This window comes from Tupaia chinensis, unplaced genomic scaffold, assembly GCF_000334495.1.
Source record: "Tupaia chinensis unplaced genomic scaffold, TupChi_1.0 Scaffold000018_1, whole genome shotgun sequence".
NCBI classification, from domain to species: domain Eukaryota; kingdom Metazoa; phylum Chordata; class Mammalia; order Scandentia; family Tupaiidae; genus Tupaia; species Tupaia belangeri.
This window is the reverse complement of record NW_006159448.1, coordinates 408,362-421,131: the sequence shown is the minus strand read 5'-3', so window position 1 is coordinate 421,131 and position 12,770 is coordinate 408,362. Positions and strand designations below refer to the sequence as shown.

The window sequence follows — 12,770 nt, the reverse complement described above, 5'->3', positions numbered from 1 at the left end:
ATAAAGAAATTAACTTTTTTTTAAAAAAATTTATATATATATTTATAAAAATATAGGATTTTGGTGAGTAAGTTTTTGTTGTCAGTGAGACTGATCATATCAAATATATGACATGGAAAAATTCAAGTTGAATTAGGTTGTAATATTCACAATAACTTCCTAAATTATTTCCTAAAATGCTAAAATAAGATTTTAAAAAAATAAGTTCTTCATTTTGGAATAGCTTCAGATTTACAGGAAAATTGCAAAGACAGTATATTTGACACCCAGTTCCTCTCATTGGTAACACCCTGCATTACCATCATACATTTGTCAAAACTCAGAAACGGACATTGGCACGTTGCTGTTAATTAAACCAGGCTTTCTCTGAATTTACATTAATCTCCCCTTGCTGTCCCATGATCCCTTCCAGGACAACACACTGCATTTTCAGAGGCATAGACCTTTATTGCCATGCTCTGGGGAAGGAAGGTGAGCAGCCTTGGAAAACATCTCTGGTCAACAAGAATCTGCTATACACCCTAGAAAGGTGTGCATGGCGGTGGGGAGGATGTACTGCAAACTCAAAGCTTCATGTACTAAATTTGTTTTTCTATTAGCCATTTAAATCATGAATCAAATGAACCACATAAGCTTCTCTAATAAAACGTGGTTTTTGAAGAGATTAGGTATCTAAGAACATCTCGTTTAAATGAAAATGTTAACAGCATTAAATTGAGTGAGGAATATGTTTATCCATCTTACCTGGTTTTTTTACTATTCACATATACCTCCATTGCTCTAGGTACTTTTTATAACAGTAACTAAGTAGAAATTGACATAAAAGCTATCTACAAATGCCAAAGAGATAAGTAATCTAAAGATCAAGTTCTTCAAAGTCATTTTTATAACAATACACGAGCAAATTTCCCAAGGTCTCACAAGGTAGTTTAAGAACAAGATTTGGATCTTTACATTTAGTCATCTAGTTGGGGTGGGGTTAAAAGGAAAACTTAGAATCAAAATTTATTTCTATTCCAATAGTCATGAAATACTAAGAGACAAAAATGTTTTTGTCCAAAACTATAAACATAATTATTATTGCTTTTCGCATTCCCATAATTACTAGAAATCCTAACGTCAAAATAAGTTGAGACAGATTCTTATGTATTCTCTTTCGGCTTGGCTTACTATTAGACTCTTGATAGGGAAAATTAAAAGACCACATGGATGAGACCAGCATGGTGGTGAAGACACTGAAATCCCATATGCTGACCACAGTTGGGAATCCTGAATCCAATGGCTTAAAAAACATGCCCTATATGTGTCCCAAGAAGACAATGGAGGAGAAGAGATTACGGCATGGCCATCCCCTCTAGGGGAGGGTGATTTCTCATTTTCCCTCTCTCTGTCAAGCACACATGCCCTATGGCAAAAAACTAAAAAAGAAAAAAAACACTACATGGGTGAAAGAATAATGAGTCATAAAGTCAAAGAGAATTGGGTTCAAATTCTGTCTCAGACACTTTGAACTAGAGCAAATTATCTAACTTCTATAATTGCTTTTACATTTTTGAACTGGGGTGACAATACCATTGCTTGTTACAATGATTATATGGTAAAATATACTGAAAATACTGTGCTCAGTTCTTAAAATAAAGCGGGTATATACATTGTTTATCTACAAATCCCTAGAAAACCATATGCAGGCTATCTTTGCGGCCTAGCACTTCTCCAACACACAGCTTTATCAAACAATGGATTCCCTGTGTGCTTAAGGAGTGGGCCTGAGTCTGAAGGAACAGAGTAGAACTAAAGAGAAAACGACTGATAGCCATCCCATAAAACAAGAAGTTTAAAATGCTTTAGAAGAGATTAGAATGTCTTCCATTAATGTTGAACAAGCTCAATCACAAAAATATTTACACTGTCAAGATAAAACAATTACTGGCATGTGTACATTACACCTAAATGCCATAAAGACTTTTTCCTTGTAAATGTAGCACATCAAATATCATAAAAACTGACAAAATAACTAATCTCCATGAAGCAGCCAGGCAAATAATGAGACTATGGACTAACTTTAATCAACCACTGCAATTCTTCTCAGATAGGACATCTCGATGGATCCCTGTAGTAATTTTCAGTAGCAACCACATCAAATTACCACCGACTTGGTGGCTGAAGAGAACACACATTCTTATTTTACAGTTCTATTGGTCAGAAGTCCAGCAAGGGTCTTGCTGGGCTAAAATGAACATGTAGGCATGGCTGTATTACTTTCTGGAGGCTGAGCGAGAATCTGTCTCTTTGCTTTTTCTAGCTTCTATAGGTTTCTGAAATAGTTTGACTTATGAGACTCTTCCTCAGTCTTCAAAGCCAGAAGCAAGAAGCTGAGTCCTTTTATTAAGTCACTGAGTTCATCTGCTGCCTTCCTTTCCACTTTTAAGGGCCTTCATGATTAGGCTGGACCTACCCAAATAATCCAGGATAGTATCCGTATTTTAAAGGCAAATGATTCACAATCCATAATCCCATCTGCAACCTTCAGTTGCTTTTGTCATGTATTTTGATATAGTCACGGGGTCTGGCAGTTAGGAAGTGGACATCTTTGGAGGGCCATTATTCTGCCTACTATAATATCACCTCTGAATTACATAATATTGTCACAGGAGTACTGGGTGGTCAGGCCCAATACCTATACAGGCTCTTGTCTGATGCCCATGAGGAATTAGAAATGTGAACAACCAAAGAAGTAGTAAGCAAATTTATTAGCAAAGGAGAAAAAGTTTCCAGCTAAGTGGAAGGGGAACTTGAGCGAGTACCCCCTGATGCAGGGTCAGGGGTTGTGCTTATCTGTGCTTTACGAGGAAGTACCAGGTTTTCTTAACATAAAGGATAATTTTGTTGACAGCTGATAGTTCCTTCCACAAGAGTCTGAGTAGTTAATATTATATCTCTTGGTTTTCTTTAAGGTTCTTTCCATATAGATCGTCTCTGTCTTGTTCTAACTTTCCTCAAGCATAACAGACTCTCACATTTCTTCCATAGATTATGCTATTGATAAGGAAGTAAGATCAACAGTCCATGTCAACTTTTCAAACAGGCAAAAAAAACTATTCTAGCAGTAAGAAGTTCCAGTGAACAAGCAATAAGAGCTAACAATTGATTTTGGTGAGAGCAGTAGTTTCTATTAAAGGTTTGACTACAGTGACTCCACCTTATCTTATATTTCCTATTCCATGAACTCCTTATCCTGTCTTCCTATCTAGTAATCTTACTCCTATCTCAATATTAGTCCCTGGTTAGAAGTAATATACTACAACTCACGTATAACTCACTCATTTTCTTACAAAAGTTCAAAAACAGGATTTTTTTAAATATAACTTTAGAAACTGCAAAGATTATTTATTTAACAAATAAAGAATAGTAAAGAGTTACGTAACAGAAATCATTCCTGTTTACATTAGGCAGTGAAACTGGTTCTCTCTAATGATAGGATTTATTTTAATCATAGGACAAATGTTGGTATCAAATTTAATATCCATATCGATAAGCTCTATAAGGCTATCCACACATACCCCTGTAACTTATCAAACCATTCAAACCTTTGGCATCTAGAACTTGCTATATTTCCAAAGGGAAACATGTCTGCTGCTGCACTAACAATATGTACCTTGGAGTGACGACTTAGTGAAGCTTTGAATGGTGTGATTGGGACCTGAAGTGTGAATATAGAAATTGCGATTTTTTTTTCTTTGCCATAGGGCACATGCACTCACCTGAGAGAGACAAAGAGAGATGTGAGAGGGAAAGTAAGAAATCATCTGCCAGTGACAATGGCCATGCCACAATCCCTTCTCTTCCATTCCCCTCCTGGGATTTGGGGCAGGCAGGCAAACACACCCAGTGTGATTTTCAAGCCATGAGGTGTGGGCCTCAAACTGTGGTCAGCCATGTGGGAGCCGAGTGCCTTAATCACTATGCCACCTGCTGGCCCCAGGCTTTCTTTTTAACATACTCACTTAAACTGAACAAGGTTTGCTATCTGAAGCTTCAATTTAATGCCACCATACCTAATGATGTCTGTTGCCTGATTTCATTATAAAAAATATAAACTATATAAACTCTCACTCCTCAATAACATTCTAGAAACAGCTGCTTAGTTCTATGTAAGTGCATTGTCTAGAGCAGGGGAAACAGATCAAATGTGTACAGAGCTCAGTTTATTTCAGTTTCACAGAACAGAAATAAACCGACAAGGCTGACCAAGTAGGCACTTGGCAGACTCAAGTTTTTTTTCTTTCCCTGTCTGAAGAGGCCAGCCATCAACTTGGGCCAGCTGATCGTTCTTTCATGAGATTGTCTGGTATTTTCGTTATTTAGAAAGCATAATTTTATGTGAAATTGCTCTAATTTTACACACCAAAAACTAAAAAATATTTTTCAAACCCTTTGGCAGAGCAAATAAAACATGTTCATGGAGCAAAGTTAGCTCAGGAGCAAGTAGCTTGCACATTGAGGTCTAGATCAATCAGTCCTCAGAAACTGCCCAATATTTCACTAAATAACATCAATAGATTGATATGACTTATAGTCTTTTCCAACTAATTAGACACAAACATTATGAAAATCTAGAAGGGGGGGCCAGCCATGGTAGCACAGGCCAGTCGTAGCATGGTGGCTAAGACTCTGGACTCTCACATGACCAACTGTGGTTCGAGTCCTGGATCTGGCAGCTTGCTTTCTCACTTTCTCTCTCTCCTGCTCGATCTCAATCTCTCTCTCTCTCTCTCTCTCTCTCTCTCTTTCTCTCTTTGGAGAGCATATGTGCTCTATAGCAAAGTTAAAATAACAATAATAATTTATAAAATAAAATAAATAATAAAAATATTTTTAAAATTTGTTTTAATCTGGAAGGGAAAAAAATGTGTGTATGTGGATAAGATTAAGAACCCTAGCAGTGGATAAGATTAAGAACCCTATCAGAACCATCGCTGGATGGCCAGAAGAGAGCAAGACTCAAATCTCTGCAACTAATATAACAGAGTTCCTAAGTGCTGAGGCCACTCAGGGAGAAGTAATCCAAGAGGTGTGGAGTTAGTCAGGAAAGGTTTCCTGAAAGAGCGTGAAAATGGTCTCAATCCCAGAATACTATGAAGGCAAGAATGTCCTTCTCATAGGGGCCACTGGTTTCCTGGGGAAAGCACTTCTGGAAAAGCTCCTAAGGTCTAGTCCTAAGAAGAATTCAGTGTACATGTTAGTGAGGCAGAAAACTGCACAGACACCCCTACAGTGAGTGGAAGAAGCCCTTAGTGGCAGATTGAGATGAAATTCCAGATTATACAGAGAAAATTATAGCAATCAACAGCAAACTTATCCAGCCTAAACTGGCTCTTAGTGAAGAAGATAAAGAGGTCATCACAGATTCTACCAATATCATATTCCACTGTGCAGCTACAGTAAGGTTTAATGAAAATTTAAGAGAAGCTGTTCAGTTAAATGTGATGGCTACTTGACGGCTCATTCTCTTTGCACAGCAAATGAAGAATCTGCCAGTGTTCCTGCATGTATCAACAGCAGATGCCTACTGCAATCGAAAGCACATTGATGAAGTAGTCCAGCCGCCTCTTGTGGATCCCAAGAAGCTGACCAATTCTTTAGAGTGAAGGGATAATGGTCTAGTAAATGATACCACACCAAAGTTGATAGGAGACAGACCTAATACCTACATATACGCAAAAGGATTGGCAGAATATGTTGTCCAACAAGAAGGAGCAAAGCTAAATGGGGGGGACCAGCAGTTGGTATAATGGCTATGTCACTGGATGCCCATGCAGTTGATGGCGGTATGAGTCCCAGACCTGGCAGCTTAAATTCACACTTGACGTGTGTGCATGTGTGCCCAAGATCCCAAGAGGAGAATGTAAGAGAAGGAATTGTGGTGTGGCCATCCCCCCTAGGGGGGGATTTCTCATTTTTGGTCTCTCTGTCTCTCTCTGTCTTTCTGGCTAGTGCACGTGCCCTCTAGCAAAAACCTCTCATGGCGGTATGAGTCCCAGATCTGGCAGCTTAAATTCACACTTGACGTGTGTGCATGTGTGCCCAAGATCCCAAGAGGAGAATGTAAGAGAAGGAATTGTGGTGTGGCCATCCCCCCTAGGGGGGGATTTCTCATTTTTGGTCTCTCTGTCTCTCTCTGTCTTTCTGGCTAGTGCACGTGCCCTCTAGCAAAAACCTCTCATAAAAAAGTCTTAGATCGAGGTGTGGAGTAAATTATGGAATATTTTATGTTACCTTTTAATGTTTATGCTCATGAAAAACCTAGTGAACACGCTGTGGAATGCCAGCTCAAATCTACAGTAGCTACTAAAACCACAAATATTATTTATTTAGCATTTATTTGGATAGAAATACCAGCTAAGTTGGTAGATACTTGATTCTTCAATGTTTAATTGTTTTGTCAGTTCAAGTGGGTTTTAATTTGGTTGAAATTATACCCAAACCATTTTAATGTCATTCTGTGAATTATTGAGTGACATCGAACATGAAAGGCATATTCTTATTTTTCTTTTTCTGATTAAATGTTGGTGCATATCATTTTTCTATAAGCAATCAATTGCTTTCATAATCAGAAGGCTACATATTATTCTAAAGATCCTGCTGGAGCTAAATGGGTTTAAGAATCTGTATCCATACGTGCTATGTGTTTTTGAAAGAAAGTGAAAACAAATTCAGTAAAATGGTTAGTATAAAAAAAGAAATAGATTTTTCTTGTCTACATTATATCAAATAAAAATCCTGTGAAATTGTGTTCATGTTTTGAAACAGAAGGATTTCTTGAGATTTAGTTGGGAGTGGGGAAGGATTTACCATACTTATGCTCTCCTCCCTTCATAAATTTTATTCATAGGACTTTTAAGTCTTGCACTGTCTTTCCAATGAAAACTGAAAGTGCATTATTATGGAAGAATGTATTTGTAGGTAGTAATAACATTAAGAAAATGCCTTCAAGTGTGTAAAAACATATTAATTTTGACTTTGAAAACTGAATTTCTTCAACGGAAATAAAATAATGCATAAATAATGTGTATATAATTAAATAAAGGGTTTTATTTACATATCACATACAGTAGCAAACTGTTGAATGAGTTTGAAGATATCATTAATTTTTTCTTCACGTAGTTTTTGCTTTAGAAAGAAATACATTATAGAAATAAGTAATAACAAGAAAATTGATGTACATTTTAATAATACACTATAATTCCCTTTAAATCATAAAAGTAGTTCATTCTACTTACAGTTTTAAATATATTTGTCTTAACAGATTGTTCAGCATAACACTTTTGATTAAACTGATCAATTTCTACTATAAATTATTAGCAATGTATCTTGATTATATTTAAAGAGAACAGTTCACAATACAAAAAAAATACATGGAACTTTACATATCAATTTTCTTTGTCAGTTTAAATGCAATATATAAGAAGTTTATTTTGCTATTGTGAAAAATACTAAATATAAAGGAAATTACCTTCTTCCATGCAGGTGTATTATCTTGAAAAGAAAAATGCTTCCGTGTTGAAGCCAGACCTTCTGTAGTAAAATTTTTAAATATTATTTAAAAACTAAATATGTACATAAATATCTGTATCTTCTTTGGAATAAGAATAAAGTCTTAGATACCATGATAGTATCTGAAAATAAAACAAATTATAATGCCTTTGATTTAAAGAAGCCTATGCAATATATACTGAGTACCCCATCTCTCCAAATATATTTCCATAATGTGTTGAAACACACTAATATTTGTATTTTTTAATACTTCTGTTGAATATACGTAGAATTAGATGTATTATATACTTAGGATTAGGTATGTTTTTTTGTTTTGTTTTGTTTTTGGTCTCACTAAAGAATTCGGTTATAACTTGGGCAGGCCTATGAAGTGCACAGGGAGTATGTATCTTCTTGAGCTGTTTTATTGTTCTTGTAAGCTAACCTAAAAAAAAAAAAATGCTAACTGGGAGGGTGCTGATGTACCTGCACTAATTTCGTATGTCTGTTTATATTGTGTTGTCAAAAGAAAACTATTGAATAAATTTAGTAAGTTTGACATTTTGGAATTGACAGTTCTAAAGTCAGCGCAAAGAGTATATATATATTGGGTCATCACAAAAGTCATGGCATATTTTTTCTGTTTTTCTATGCAAAAATACTTCAAGACTTCTCCTACAACCCAATATACAGGTTGTTAATCCCCACCAATGAAACTGTGAGTTTAAGTCAAACTTAAATTTTTAAAACTCACTTGTGTTATTTGCTAAGTATGGTTTTTAGTTCTATTTGATTGTACTTTTTGCACAAACTCACTATTTAACAGCATAACCCATTAAATACACTTAATATTTCACTTAACTCATCTGCTAAAACTGTATTATGAAACATTTGGATTCTCTTCCCTCCCCATTCACTCCGAACTCTGACATATGTAAATTATGTCATTGTGACTATATTTAGATTTGACTTGGCAGCATGAATATGTCTTAAAATTCAATGCAGAGAAGCATGGCAATACCGCATTCTTAGACTTGAGGACGGCATTAAACAGACATTCTTTGAATCTATGTAGTAAAGCTTGGAAGCAGGGAAGAAAAAGAAATCTAATTCCTCCCCTTTTTGTGTTTGTCTACAGGAACTGATTCAGGACTTTGTGGTTTTTTGGGGAGGGAGGTTTGTTTGCTTGTTTGTTTTAAATGTAAATTGATAAACTTTTATAAGAAATAAAGAGAAGCATTATTGGGTGCCTTTGTTTATAAACCAAAAAGTAATAAACAAATCTCTATATTAAAAAAAAAAAAAAAGCCTAGCAACTAAGGAATTCTTTGTTCCTTGAGGGAACAGATTATTCTAGTCTTTTGTTTCTAGCTAGCATGTAGCATAATATCTATGCCATACTAGACTCTAAGTAAATGAAAAAAATGGAAAAAGGAAAAAACATTGAATACATTTATTTTAAGAAAAAATCCTGGTAACTCTGAGGGCTTTATGTATACTTATGAATTTAAAGAAGTAGTAGTCTACCCTTAGAATTTAAAGTTGGTTTAGAAAGTAAGAACTCAACATTTTCTGTATTATCAAATATATCTATTTTAGCAACCAGCAGATGAATAATGGCTTTGTCACTGAACTCCCATGTAGTCAACTGTGGTTTGAGTCCCAGACCCAGAGACTTAAAACTCACACCGGGCGCATGTGTATATCTGTCCAAAATCCTGAGAGGAGAATGGAAGAGAAGGGATTGTGGCGTAGCCATCCTTCTGGGAGGTGATTTCTCGCTTTCTGTCTGTCTCTCTTGGGCAAGCACATGCACCCTATAGCAAAAATCTCTCTAAAGGTAAATAAATTTTGGGACCAGAAGTTAACGGAATGGCTATGTTGCTGGACTCCCATGTAGTCGACCACGGTTCGCGTCCCGGACATGGTGGCTTAAAACTCATGCCAGGCGCATGTGCATGCGTGCCCAAGATCCCAAGAGGAGACTGGAGGAGAAAGGACTACCGTGTGGCCATCCCCCCTGGGGGGTGATTTCTCGCTTTCTGTCTCTCTGTCTCTCTCTGCTTGCGAGTGCACGCGCCCTATAGCAAAAAAACCTCTAAAAAAAAAAAAAAGATTTAACTCGAGGCAATAATGTAACCACAACCTAAGCCAGGTATTTATATAGAAATTTTATCTTACAAAGTCCTTTGAGAATGTGATTTCTCTTTCCATAAGAGTATCTCGCTAAGACAGACAGATATTGTCTTCATTTTAACACAGAGAAATTAGACTATAAAGGAAGTTAAATGATTTCATAAAGTCTTGCCTACAATTGGCAATAGAACTAAATTTAATCTCTGAGTTTAGCCTAGATGGTTCTTTCCAAAAAGGAAGGCAGGCTAGGGACGTGACACTATAGAACGGAATAAGATGGATTAAATACACACATAGACACCTGTAAACAGAAAAGGAAGGAAATGACGTACACTATAGCATAAAAACGGAAGGAAAGAAAAAGCATGGAAGGGTATGTAGATTTCGGGACATCATATTCATCATGTCACTCTTTGCAAAATTGTTAATTCATTTATCAAAATGACGTAAATCAGCTTGATCGGTGTTATTTTACCTGGAAATATATTTATCTGTCATATTTCTTATTTCCTATAGCTATGTCTTTTCCACTACATGGAAAGGGTCAGCAGCTAAAACATATTACAAGTTCCTAAAACTCTCTCTACTCAGAATGCGTTTCTTGACTATTTTGATTGGTTAATGAACTATCATTATATATTGACGATATATAATGAACTGTCATTCTATACTGATGAAAATATAACATAAATGATTACGAACACAGGACTCGAGTCAATAGCTCTATGTCTGTAACCACGCTCAGTCAAACATGAGCTGTGCAATTTCAGGCAAGCTATTCCACCTGTGTGAGTCATCAGTAAAACGGGAGACAGTGATAAAACTACTCTAAGTTTGTAGTGAGGGTTGACTAAGTTAATGCTTGTAAAAATGTAACAGGATGCCTGCCGATAGGTGACATGCACTCAGTAATGTCTTCAACACTGCAGCACGCTGGAAACGGCAAGTTCAATCCAGTTAGCAAAAGCTAAATGCTGCTCTCTGGGGATTTAGAGGCAAGAAGTTAGTAGGTTCTCAAAAGTAAAATGAGACATCGAAAGGAAAATTTAAAGGGACCCAAAATGCATTTTTAAAACAAACTTTTAACTTATCCCACATGCCACATGCAACATAGTAATAGGATGAAGAAGGAAACGACACAGATGCAGTGTGACTTGCTATCAATGGTAAATGATTACAAATAAAATCGGTTTGCAGACACTGGCTCAGTAACTGAGGAAACCCTTCTACAAGTCATGGTGTGCAAAGAACAAGGGGTGAAAACCCGAGGCTTGGTTGGTAACAAAGGAGATACTCAAAAGGAGAGATGTGTGAAATAATGTTCTTGAGTGCTTTTGCTTGCTTCAAAAGAAGCAAACTTATCATATTATTTTGTCTATATTCAGCCAATTAATTTTCCAGTGTGTACTTGTTCTTAGATCATTCCTCTTTCAACATAAGGTTTTTGGACCCTAACTGCTGCTCTGCACAAGCAAAATGACACGATGGAAGTGTATGAAAATGAGAAAGAGAAAAAAAGAGTGGCAATTTCTTAAAAGGAAAATGACACCTACTCAACGGTCTCCATTATATTGAGGATGATATCTTTGAGAGAAAATGATAGTTGAGCAACTGAAACTTCTTCTACACAAAAGTAGCAGAGGAAAAAACAAAACAAAACAAAACAAAAACCAGAATAATCACACAGCAAGTGCCACACCCTCGAGAGCAATTTGGTGCCAAAATAAGGTAATAAACTACTCCATTGACAACTCTTCTTTAGTGCCATTAGGTATTTATAAGACTCAATTTGTGAAACTTGACAACTTTTGTAAAGTAACAGCTTAACCCTAAATATGCAAGCTTGGGGCTCCCACAGAAGGCTCTGCCAACATTCTTTCACAGGACCAGATGCCCCAGCCTGGTAAAGCCACAGAGGTGGTTCAGAGACCATCCTCTGTTTTCCCTTTGTATCCTTCAGTGTCTGACTTAAATTCCAGCGGCCTGGAAGCCTCCTCCGTTGGCCTATCGTCTTCCAGCCTCCCGTTTCCTTCCTTGGTCTCCTCGTGGATGGAGGGTGGCATGCAGTCCTGCTCAGAGTTACTCCAGACGTAGCCGGGCAAGGTCACGTGGCTGTCAGGCTGGATGCCGGCGGTCTTGGCGCCTTTGCCTGAGATGAGCACCATGCGCGTGCTGGCTGCCATCTGCGACTGGCTGCTGGTGCTGTGCGTCAGGGTGGTGAGCACTGAGCCGTACCGGTGGCTGCCACACGGCGGCGTCCTCTTCCAGTCGAAGGACAGGTTCCACCGACTCCACATCTTCTTCACCTCAGCCTGGACCTGAGCCACAAGGAACATGCTGTGTATCAGAACCCCGGCAACCCTGTTAAAAGATGACCTCCTGATTTCAGTGAGTGCACTAATCATCGACTGAGGTTCTTCCATGGGTCGGGGACTTTATATAAATTCTCTCAAACTCAAGACACAGTGGAGATAGGTGTTATTTCTGGAGCTGAGCAAAAGGAAGTTTAAGGAAATTAAAGGACTTGTCCAAGGTTCAGTTTGAAATAGAGGTGAAATGCAGTCAGTTCAAGTATCTGACTTAGGGAAGGGAAAAGAAGACTCAAATGGAAAGAGAAACAAGAGAGAAATAATACCAGCAGGAAGTGCAGAACTCGCCTCACATGACCACCCCAGCAACTGCAGAGACCTGACCAAGCTCTAGTGTGGCTTCCAGCAGCAAACAGTCACAACCCACAGTGACCCCAGGCCCCTTAAAGTGCCTGCCGAGAAGGCTCAAGGCTACCAGGAAATGTTGCTGCTTGGTCTCACCAGCACACACCTGGCCATAGGCTCCTGACTCCCATTTCTTAGAGCATTTATTTTAAAGGCTCACAACTGTAAATGTTTGTAGCTCTTGCAGCTCAGAAGCTTCTCTCTCCAGTGCGTGAGAGCCATCCTCTCTAAAAATCATCACCCAGGAGAATGAGAGGCTCTGTCTCCCAGTCTCTGGGAAGCTAGAACCCCAACTCAGATAAATGCCCGCTAGCAGACACAGTTGGCCTAATGCGTTTACCCTGACCAGCCCTGTGTACTATTTTTTGCTTCTCAAATGCTGCTGAA

At 37.7% G+C, this 12,770-nt stretch overlaps 1 protein-coding gene across 1 annotated transcript in view; it reads right to left on the bottom strand.

The window, feature by feature from the left end:
* Positions 1 to 10,727: 10,727 nt before the first annotated feature.
* Positions 10,728 to 12,770, bottom strand: part of PTH2R (parathyroid hormone 2 receptor) — a 135,708-nt gene continuing 133,665 nt past the window's right edge. Inside the window, exon 13 of the mRNA XM_006140066.3 lies at positions 10,728 to 11,987. Coding sequence (XP_006140128.1) covers positions 11,592 to 11,987 — 396 coding nt within the window. The 3' untranslated portion in view covers positions 10,728 to 11,591. The remainder of the gene's footprint in view (positions 11,988 to 12,770) is intronic.